The 12,227-nt window shown below is 34.5% G+C and overlaps 1 protein-coding gene across 1 annotated transcript; it reads left to right on the top strand.

Moving 5' to 3' along the window:
- The first annotated feature begins 10,117 nt into the window (after positions 1-10,117).
- On the top strand, positions 10,118-11,458 carry LOC146905851 (uncharacterized). Its single transcript, XM_085728658.1, has one exon. It carries the CDS (start codon positions 10,118-10,120, stop codon positions 11,456-11,458), a length of 1,341 nt encoding a protein of 446 aa, XP_085584784.1.
- The last annotated feature ends 769 nt before the right edge of the window (positions 11,459-12,227 follow it).

The following is a 12,227-nucleotide window of genomic DNA, read 5'->3' as shown; positions in this document are numbered from 1 at the left end:
ATCAACCGCCAGGTTGTAACGTAGACACGTGGTGACCGTAGGTTTCCCCTTGAGGTTGCCTATAGCCTAGGATTTATGGGAACTCACTGAGACATTATGTCTCATCCCAATCCTTATTTGTTTCAGATAAACAGGTTGGACGACAAGCTGGTAGCCGAATGGATGTTGCAACAAGAGATCGTTCGTACCCGCAGCAGGATGTTATGGATTTCAAGGACGTATTTATTATGTTTTAGATAAGATGAGTAGTTTATCTTTGTACGAACGTATGTTGTTGTAATTAATATTCATTCGAAGTTTTATTGATTGTATATTTTAATGTATCCAGTACTAAAATTAACGCACATGCTAGACTTTCTAGATACGTCTAGTATGGGTGTTACACAGACTCTCAATCACGCCGCCTCTAGGATAAAACAAGCACAGCTACAACTGTGCGGTTAACTACTACACTGTAGAAAACCGTTCGAGAATTATACCCTCAAATATGGTACTAAGACCACTCTTTAATACTAAAACCACTTTAATATCGTACTGTTACCACTCTATTATGGTGCTGAGACCACTCAAATATGGTGTTACCACCATTCTAATTATTAACTTCTCCAACTATGATACTATGATCACTCAAATATGGTTTTACACCATTCTAACGTCTAACTTCTTCAAGAATCGAAGAAGAATATATTTTAAGATCATTCATAATTTTGAAGGGATATTATACCCAAAAAGGGACTATGATCTTAAATTATTATTTATTCCGAAGGACATAAAAATATCGAAGGGACTATGAACTTACGACCAATCTAAATTTCGAAGGGACATTAAACCAAAAAGGGACTATGAGCTTAAGAACACTCTTAATTCTGAAGGGACAGAAAAAAGGAGATGAAGAGAAGAAAAACTCGTCAACACAAGTCAAGAAAAGGAGAAGAGAGAAAGAATTTCCGACAACTCAATGAAACTCTTTGGCGTGATTTTTGAACTAGGTGAGCTCTCATTTTATAGGGAGAGTTTGTAACTAATTTGGTGAAACTTAAGAATTAAGTAAACTTAAAAATTAAGCAACCCACAGATCAGCTCAAGTAACAAACTAATCGGATAAGTTCCAAAAGAAACAAACCTACAAGATTAGCTGAAACAAACTAATGAAGGAAAGATAGGAAATTCAGTTGGATTCTCAATCTTATCATAACAAACATAAGCTACAATTATGGGAAGTGATATCAATGAATAAAAAATAATAATAATAATTATTATTTTCATTCTTATCAGGTATTTAAAATTTAATACCACTATTTAAACACTACTAATGTGTGTGTTCTATTTTATGTGTGACCCCCACACTCTATTTTTTCAATTCACACAACACTAGATCAAAGTTTAATTACTTGGTGTTTAATCTTCCAACCTTCCAATTTCTTTCCATCTTCACACCAATGTTCCAACACATTAACTATAGAAAAATACAATAAACGTTGGTTGAAAATTTCAGGTTAAAAATGATCAAAAACAAAGGAAGCCTTCTGCATTTGGTTGAAAGGGTGAGTAAGAAGAAGAAGAATTTGTGATTGGAATTCTAGAAGAAAATTACGGATGCTAACTAGAAGATTATGAATAACTAGGAGAAGATTTTTCAACGTATGGTTTGTGATTGAATTCTCGAAGAAGATTTTTCCTTTGAATGGTTATGATGATTTATTTCTTGGCTTTGATTCATTTATTTTTTAGAAGATGAACAAGTATAGGTTTTGAGCTTTATGGGTTTTAAAATTATAATTTTCGTCTTCAATTTATTATAAAGATAAATATTAATTAATTAAGAAAATGAATTATGGTTTTTCATTTTAGATTTTATGGGTTTGAACATTTATAATGATCATGAAGGTCTACAAAGGTAGTGATGAAGATGAAGGAGAGGAGTTAGAAAAAGAAAAAGAAGAAATTGGGTGTTGATAGTTCACCATAAGATAAAATGGACTTGTAATCAAATGGTTATAATCATATCAGGATAATAGACATCAAACCAACGGAGATGATCAAATTGACTAACAAATAGTTAAAGGACCAAAACGTAAGAAATAATAGTTATAGGGCCAAAATAAAACTAACAAATTAATTAAGGGATTAAATATATAATTTAGCCAAATATTTACTCAACAAAGTGGCATTGTTTTTTGAGAAGAATTATATTGACATTGCAAATATGGAGGATACATTTGTGCTATAAGGAAAATCAAGGCGTAAACTTGAAAAAGTTTAAAACTTGCACCACTTTCAAGCTAAGGTATTTTATTAGGGGATTGATAGGCAACTTCAAGAGCTTAATAACAGATTTAAAGAAGTGAGTAGTGAATTGCTTATTTGTGTTGCAAGCTTAAATTCAATAGATTCATTTTTTGCATTTTACAAAGAGAAGTTAATTAATTTGGCTCGTTTTTATCCCTCTGAATTTTCTTCAATGGAGCTTATGGGACTTGACAATCAACTTGAAAATTATATAATAGATGTTCGTTCTAGTGAATAATTTTCTAATTTAGATGAGATTAGTGATCTTCAAGAATGATGGTGGAAACAAGAAAACATATTGTTTTCCAATGGTGTATTTACTTCTAAAGTTATCATTACTTTTGTTGGTGGCTACTGCAACTGTTGAAAGAAGTTTATCTACTATGATATATGTGAAGAATGAATTGCGCAACCGGATAGAAGATGAATTTTTGAATGGTTGTCTAGTAACAAGTGAAGTATTTGATAGTGTTGAGAATGAGAAAATCATACAACGCTTTCAAAATGTGAAGCCACAAAGAGAACAACTATAATTTTTAGATTGTCAGATATCTTTAACTTTTTGATATACAATGGTGAAATTTTTGTAATCACTAATATTTTTTCTTAATGACAATGATGTTAACATTTTATCTCTTATGCATTTATATATTTTTATATATGATATAACACTGACCCTACTTCCTGAAACTTCTGGATCCGTCGTCATTGTATATAATTAGAATTTCTATCTAAGAAATCATAGGTATAGAAATAAGTAGTTCCTAGTTCAGTTGTATTTGGATGTTTTGTAGCTTGCTCATCTGTCTTTGTGATCTTAATTAGCATGGTTTCCAAGTGTTTGTAAAAAAGACAATGTAGTAAAGCTTCCACCATGATAGTGTGTAGAGAATCATCACATATAGTAAGTATAGTATACTTTGAGCCTTCAAAGAGCATAGTATTTTCATGTATAAAATAAACAAATCTTGCTTAAAAAAATTAAAATTCAAGGGAAACAATTCAAAAGTCACTAAGAAGTTTTTAAAATACCGTTTTAACATGTAATTTTTGTTGTTTATCTGACAATTATTTCGTTCATTCCCACCAAAAGAATTGATAAAGATGCACTGTATATTGTATCAACCATATGCCAAAAAAATTCTATCCGAAATGTAGCTTGAACCCAACATGATAAGTATAAATGTGTTACGGATTTCCATGTGCAAGGGTAACAGTAACTGTTATACTTACAAATAGTAATGTCGAAGCATGATAGGAAAAGGGTGCTGCAAAGGGAAATCAGAATAAAAATATGCTAGAAGTAGAAATGCGATAGTGCCACATTAGAATATGTATGACATGGCGCAAATGACACTGAATGGCAAAAAAAATTATGATATGTCAACAAAATAAATTTAGGAGTTGTATTTAATAAATTATAATTATAGAAATAGATACTACAAAGTGTGAGACTGTTATTTTATGTAAATTATCACCATAGTACCATGCACTACAAAGATGCAACTGCTGAATCTTGAAAGAGAGAACTCTGACTCCAAAAAATGCACCTGTGTTGTGTTTCTGCAAAAAACGTAGAACGATAGTCCAAACTTCAGAGAAGCAATTGCCTGCATACAAAATTAAATCAGGAACTCTAAAATTTTACTGTAAAATAGTCTTAGATGCAATAATGACAGTATCGGAATCGGATACTTCTCAAATTTTCTTACAGAGCCCAACAAAGAGGCTTGGACAACCTCCTGGATCATTACACAATATGTAGGCTTCTTAGTTCAAAGCAGCCAGAGAAGAAATGATTTTAGAGAAAGGGCAGCCATATTATACATATAAGTGTTTGGTTTTCATTTCGAAATTTGACGAACTCAAAAAGCTTTGTGACAATATGTAGGTAGCTGAGTTCAAGGCAGCCATAGAAGAAGTGATTTTAGAGAAAATTGAGTCAAGTTGAAAATGACCAAGAAATGCAGAAAGAAGCACGAAAACCATGGAAGCCCCTAGCAGAAAGATGTTCCTAGATTCTTGCAAAATATGCGTAAAAGTATAACAATAAAACACATCAACATGTTAAAAATATATAAGACACCCAATGAAATCGAGAGTGGAAAAAATTCAAAGAGATATTTTCTTTTAGTATATAGATATGGACCATATTTTCTGCACTATTTTCTTGAAAACTAAAGTTGGTGAAAACAACAGTAAGTAAACTAATAAGTAAACTAATATCCCTAGAACAAAAGAAGCTCATCTAATTAGCTCAAAAAACTCAACAGGTCATGCAAAGATATCAGAAAAGCTGATAGAGAAAGCAAAATAAGGAACAATGTCAAAGGACCACGACATTCTTCGTATGAATCATTTATCATTATCAATTGAGGTATGTATCATAGAGTACTATGCAGTATTCTTCATCTGAATCAGGTGCAATGATGAGTAATCTAATTTCCATTAATGTATGAATTTAGTCTCAAGCTGTTTGATTAAAGCCATAAGTTTGTGCCTCTTGCGGCAGTAACCATCAATTCAAGTAAATCATTGACAATCACAATCGCAAATCTAACCAAAAAATGCAGGTAATTAAGCAGCATTTAGTGAATGAAAAATGGTTTATATCACAAGAAATATAAGTCAACATACATGAATTCAAATAAATTCGAACAAGTAAATCAACACGTAGAAACTCACTTTCAACAAATTGAAGCCAAACTTTCAACATAATCCTTGGCATAACACCATGCATTTGCACTAGCTTTCTCTATTCTATTTTCTCTCAAATTATAGAGAATTACTTCATTTTTTTTTCTAGAGCCTAGTAATATCAGTGTATGTCCATTCTCAGACAGACATAATAGGAACAATTCATGATATCTTTGAAGATTCTGACAACTGATTTTAAGGAATTGAGTCCAAGTTTGTTCAACTCCAAATTCCGTCATCTGCCATACAACAAAATGAGTTCTCTTGAGCATGTGAGAAAAACAAAGGCGGTCCCTTAATACAGCAAGACTTTGTTGAACAACTGGCACTTCATCAACCTCACGAGGGGGCAGCAAACGCCTATATGTCTCGATACTAAGATCAAGCGAGATAATCATAAAACTCAACTTATTTTGAATGGCTAACCAGTAAACAGTGCCACTCAAATACACACGTCCATTAAAAATATTGCCAAGATAAACAGCAAGATGAGCAAAATCATGAAAACTTGGAATATTTCTCCAAACATTATCACTTTAACTACAAACCTTCACCTCTTTGGAAGAAAAGGCCACCACCTTGTAAGTGTCATTTGAATTATCATAACCAAATGTGAACCTAAGCTTGACACTTACGGGCTTTTGGGGTCGGTGAAAAGATCCTAATCTTTGAGATATTTTCCTAGTGGCTGGGTTATAGACATGGAACAAGTAGTATTGATGCTTAGTTGTGTTAGAACGACCAAGCAAACATATCAATCCATTGCATGAACCAACTATTCGGGTGAAATTATGAAACTCTAGTCGTTTGTAACCGTTGTTATAGACGGTGATCAACGAGGGGTTTTCCATTAGATGATTCAGAGGAATAGTTATGAATCTGGAAACTGAATATCTGTAGTAGTAGGATGAGGAGGAGGAGGAGGTCAGTGCTATGTGTTTGTGTCTTGCTGAACGCTCAAAGTGCAATTTGATGAAAGTGGGATCGGAAGAGATGAGTGTGTTCCATGACTTGCAGACACACCTTAGTCGCATAAGAGATTTAACCGGAGAATATGATACGACTTCCACGATAAGATCATCCGGGAGGATTACGCTCGAGATTCGAGTGATTTTGGAATACTGCGACATAGCTGGTGTGGTGAGTTAAAAACTAGGGTTTTTGGTGGCACAAGGGTTTTCGGTCTCTCAGTGCGTACCTTTTATATCCAAGGCAGAATAGTTTTTTTTTAGGGAATATCCTAACAAAAAAATAAAGTTTTCTTTGTTAAAAAGAATTTTTTTTTTAGGGATTATTCCTGCTTAGTATCAATTTTTTCTAGGTTTGAGTTTGGTGATGAAGATGATAAAGAGGGAGAGAGAAATCAAATCAATTTTTTTTTTAGTTTATTTCATTTAATTATTTAATTTTGTTTTCTATTTTTTAAATAATTAATGACATTTTTTAAAATAATATAATTAATAAAAAAATAAAGTTAATTACACAGTCAGCGTGACACGTCGACTATTTTATCCAATCATATGACATCAGGATCCAAAATCAACGAATCTTCATATTACAGGGTTGGAATCTTCTTTTTTGTAGGGGGTAAACCAAAAATCGCTCGGGGTAAACATATATTAACCCTTTTAATAAATTTTGGCGGTGACTTCTTTGTTTTTAAGTATCGCTGCTTCTGCCATTTGTTCTCGTTGTGGTGACGAAGAAGAGACCCTGCTGCACTACTTTCGTGACTGCATTCATTCTAAAAGCATTTGGATCAAGTCTGGTTTCACGGATCAGGTATTCCTTTTTGAAAGTGACGCTCCTACCTGGATTCAAAGCCACGCAACCAGTGACCGTGCTACCACTTTCCTGGCATGCCTTTGGTGGTCATGGAGAAACAGAAATCAGATGTGTCTTAGTGTCGAATCTTGGTCCCTCACTCGGATAAATTTTGAAATTCAAAACACGGTGGAAACAATTAGAACAACCATGCATTCTGTCGCAACAGCCCGACCAGACTGCATGGTTCGCTTGAACAACAACAACTATAACTGTTTTGTGCTCAATGTGGATGGTAGCTGCTTGGGATCTCCTATTCGAGCTGGTTTCGGTGGAATCATCCAGAATTCTTCAGGTTTATTTATCACGGGTTTCTCCGGCTACCTTGCAACAACTACAGACATCCTGTTTGCAGAACTTAATGCAATTCATTGTGGTATTCTGCTGGCCATAGATGCAGGTATGGAAGACATGGTTTGTTACTCGGATTCCATGCTTTCCATTCAGCTCCTCACTGGGCGTGCCTCCATTTGTCACGCCTATGATGTTCTAATTCAAGAAATTAAGGACCTATTGTCAACAAGGAACTTCTCCATTCACCATTGTCTCAGAGAAGGAAACCAATGTGCAGATTTTTTAGCTAAGCTCGGTGCCACATCGAATGAAGAATTTTCTACTTATGATACTGCACCAAACGACCTGATACTACTGATCAAGAACGACGCAATGGGAGTTCTGTTTCCTAGAGCTTAGGCTTTTCTTTCTATTTTTTCCTGTTGTCTTTTTCTTTCTTTCTTTTATTAGCTTTGTCACCAAAAAAAGTAACCCTCAAATTTTAGATCGTTAAACTAACAACGAAAAATAATTACTAGGGAACAATCCCAAATCAAAATATATGGGCCCTCACACACAAATAAGAAATAAATAAAATGTAAAAAGATTAAATGATGTGACTAAATTATTGCTCTTTTATTTTTTCAATTGTGTGTTCGAGCAAAAACATCAGTGGGTATGAGACCAGGCTCGCATTATTCTGAAGACTTTGTATAGTCTTGTTTTCCACAATACAATGAGGCCAAACACGCGGTTTCGGTGGGTAGAAGTGGAACCAAACACTTGCTTCCTCCCTTGAAGACGTCGAATTTAACGCCACATTAATAAATGACGTCTCTTTAGCGTCAATTTTATGAAAAATTGTAAATTGAACATCCAAATCAGAAAGGGAGAACATAAGGTGCCAAAATCATTCAAAAAAAAAGTGGGGGGCCAAAAGCAAATAATCATAATACTTTAGCGACTAAAAGTTTAATTAAGCCAAAAAGGTTGTTTGATGATAAGGCTTTGTCAAGTTTGGAAGGGGATCAAGGTATATCGTCACATAGTATCATTTTCACATTTTCCATATTCTTAATTTCCTTTTATTTAATCAATTTACACTAAAATGTAGTTTCCTTTCACTATTTCCCCTTCTCCAGGTGAGGCCACGTGTCACCCAAAATATGATAATATCTAAGATGAGAAGAAACAAAAGAAGAAAAAAACTTAAAAGTTGTCCCTATAGGGCTGGTCAAACTTTTTCTCAAAAAACATACTGGATTTCTAGAAGAAATAATATTCACCGTGTGATCTTGATTATACGAATCCAGTGAAAGATTTTTTTTTTAAAATACGATTTTATGATTGTAAACTACAAACCGTCAGATCTTAGTTAAACTGTTTTGCTTAACATATATCTAATGGTTGGACTTTGATACTCTAGATGGTTCTATATTGAACAGATCTAAATATATATTTTTAATCAAACAATCATAATTTGTGTACCTACAATAACTTACGTGTACAGAGTATTTGGTCCCCAGTACCAAAATTCTTATATGGAAGCCTCTAGAGTCTTGGTCACTATATAAGTTCTTGGTTTGTAAAATTCTTAATCACATCTCTTAGTAAAATTTCCATCCCTTTCCCTCTCTATCTATCTGTCTCACAATCCTCCCTCACTCTTCAGGTCTTCTCTGAAATCAACTTTCAACAGTGGTAATTCTAATGGTAATGTATACTCATTTCAATTACAATAATTCGATGTTTTATTCTTTTCAATTTATCTTATTACAATTGTTATGTTTGTCTCTTAAGATGTGATGTGTGTTGGGGATGGAAAATTTCTAGGAATCAACACATTATTCACAGCATGCATGGTCCACCCAAATATGTTGTAAAATAAGTGTATCAATTTCTACCTTCATTGCAATAACAATAAATTATGTAAATCCTGCAAAAATTCTGATCACATAGTAATCGATATTTGTATGTTGGCTTCACTTTTGCCTAAAACAAATATTCACTTCAGATGTGGAACAAAATGTTCCAACATCCAGACCTGGTCTGTACGTTCTGGGCTTTGCCTATGTTTACGCACGCGCTTGCTTAATTGAAGGAATCCACACCAGCATGTGTTGGTATGAACCGTGTGCAATTATGAGGAGATCAGAACATATGTGATTTCTTAAGGAATTGTTGAAATGACTTAGGAAAGTATTGTTAAGGTGACTTTTAATGAGCCTACTTTCTAGGAGTTTCTTTATCCGTCCATGTTGCTTAATCAATATGTCATTGATTCGATCTGAAGCATGATTGAAGGAATGACACGCCTTGCTTCAGTATATAAAGGAGGCTGTAAGACCTGAAGATTCATTAAAGACATTGGTTTACAAAGTAGAGTTTTGTTTAGGTTTTGAGTCTTATATCTTGTGAGCCTTTCGTGTATCATCTTGATGCATGTTTAGGACCGTACTTTGTATTTGTAATACTGTGCACTACTCCGAAGCTTTTAAGCAAGGAGCTAGGTAGATTGTGAACTGCATCTAAGCTTTTAAGCAAAATTGCATGTTGTTATTTTTTAGGGTAACCTCGTTTGATTTGAGTCTGTAATTTGGGAATCACATGGGATTGTGATCTGTTGTAAGGGAGTGAGATGGGATCTCAGATCTAGGAGTTCCTAGGTTGAAGTCTAGTTGGGGTAGGTCCTAGGTGAAAAGTGCAAACGTGGTTTGCTGAGAGCTTTTGAATACGGACTGCACTAGTGGATTTCCTTCCTGGCATGGTAGCCCCCAGAGTAGGTGACGTTGCACCGAACTGGGTTAACAATTTCTCTGTGCCTCTTTTCTTTCTTGTCTGTTATTTTGTTTTATTATGTTTATGACTGTTAGCTTAATGTTCTAAACATTGTATACAACATCTGTTTACTGTGTTATGTGTTGGAACATTGTTTAGAACATCGTAAGTCTAACGTGCCAAAATTTCAATTGGCATCCGAGCGGGCACCCTACCTGTTATTGGGTGAGATCCACAGGAGATCTATTCTGGCAATATGGGGAAAGAAGGAGGTTTTATCAACAGACCACCATTGTTGGATGGCTCTAATTATGATTGCTGGAAATCACGTATAAGTGCTTTTCTTAAATCCATTGATAGCAAAACTTGGAAGTCTGTTCTGAAAGGCTGGGAGCATCCTGTTAATCTTGATAAAGATGGGAACAAAACTGTTGTTCTGAAACCTGAAGAAGAATGGACCACAGCAGAAGATGAGTTGTCTCTTGCAAATTCCAAATCCTTGAATGCAGTTTTCAATGGGGTGGATAAGAACATTTTTAGACTAATCAAGAAATGTACATTGGCCAAGGAAGCATGGGAAATTCTTAAAAATGCACATGAAGGCACATCCAAAGTGAAAAGCTTAAGAATCCAACTTCTGACTACTAAGTTTGAAAACCTGAAGATGAAGGAAGAAGAGACCATACAAGACTACTATATGAATGTGCTTGACATTGCTAATACATTTGACTCTCTTGGAGAAAAATTATCAGATGAAAAACTGGTAAGAAAGATTCTCAGGTCTCTACCTAAAAGATTTGACATGAAAGTCATAGCTATAGAAGAAGCTCAAGATATTTCTGATATGAAGATAGAGGAACTCATTGGATCTCTACAGAGTTTCGAAATTATCATCAATAATATGGTTGAAAAGGAAGATAATAATGTTTTCTCTACTTATATTAAAGAAACCCAACGGAATCTTGAGAATGATGAGAACTTGGCTGGATCTGTAGTGCTCCTTGGAAAACTGTTCAATAAAATTGTAAGTCTGGTTTACTGGAAGTCCCGAACAGATTGTCAGAACATTAGATCCAACATCAAAGAATGTGAATTCAAGGAAGACCAATGTCATAAATGTGGAGGTTTCGGTCATGTAACAACAGAATGTGCTAACCTTTACAAGAAAAGTGTCAATGGTGCTTGGTCTGAGAAAGATGTTTCTGAAAGAATAAGTAAAGGTATGTTCTCTAGACAAGTAACTGCTCTAACAGGAAAAATCTATTCTGATGATGAATCTTGTGATGAAGAATTGGAGTATGATGATCTAGCTACTGCATATAAGGATCTGCATGCTAGAAGTACAGAAATATGTAAGATGCTAGGAGAACAAAAGAAGATAAATAATCAACTCCTCTCAGAAAAAAATGTTCTTCTGACAAAGGTATCTGAATTCAATATGGAGGTAACATGTTTAACTTCACAAATTGCAGAGTTCAAAAATCAAGTTGAAAATGAATCTACAATTATGAATAATGTTGTAGAAGGTGAAGGCAAGAGACAAGCAAAAGGTATAGACTTTAATTATCAGTCTCTGAATCAAAAAGCAGTGCAATAAAAAAATTGCATATGCTATGGAAGATCATGGAATGATAAGAAAAGAAGAACCCAACAAGCATAATAAGGCTACAGACACTTCAGGAAATGGTGGAACTTCTGATAACAAGACAATGTTGGAACCTTCTCCACAACATTTGAATAAGAAAAGGAGAACTCGCACTTGGATTTGTCATCATTGTAAGAGAAAAGGACACATTAGACCCTTCTGCTATAAACTAATGGTTATCCAAGTAAATTAAATCACAAATGGATGTCTAAGAGTGGCATTGTTGGCTTGGTAGGTCACACATCTAAAAGGTCAACATCTAAAGAAGTTTGGTACTTTGACAGTGGTTGTTCCAAACATATGACTGGGAATGACAGCTATTTTGAATACATAAGACCTTGTGATAAAGGGTATGTTACCTTTGGTGATGATGGTAGGGGAGAAATACGAGGTAAAGGTAAGTTGATCAGTAATGAGCTACCCAAACTTGATAATGTATTATTTGTTGAAGGTCTCTTCTCAAATCTAATCAGTGTGAGTCAGCTGTGTGACCAAGGTCTGGAAGTGAGATTCAAAAAACTTGGATGCAGGGTAACGAATGAGGAGGGACTAGTTCTTATGAAAGGAAGAAGGACTAAGAATGACTGCTACAAATGGATCTCTGAAGAACATGATGATATGATGGACATGATGTTGAAGCATCAGAAAGGTCAAAGAAAATCACACTCTCAAGAAGTGACAAGAGGTTCTCAGAGAGGCTCACCTTTAGAAACTAATAAAA

Source organism: Medicago sativa, chromosome 7 (assembly GCF_051527215.1).
Source record: "Medicago sativa cultivar Bolivia chromosome 7, Bolivia_mono, whole genome shotgun sequence".
Taxonomy (NCBI): domain Eukaryota; kingdom Viridiplantae; phylum Streptophyta; class Magnoliopsida; order Fabales; family Fabaceae; genus Medicago; species Medicago sativa.
The sequence above is the reverse complement of the archived record's forward strand: the minus strand, read 5'-3'. Positions and strand labels throughout refer to the sequence as shown.

What these genes read in the sequence shown, in the direction of transcription:
- LOC146905851 (XM_085728658.1), top strand. Translation starts at nt 10,118, where the DNA reads ATGGGGAAAGAAGGAGGTTTTATCAACAGACCACCATTGTTGGATGGC.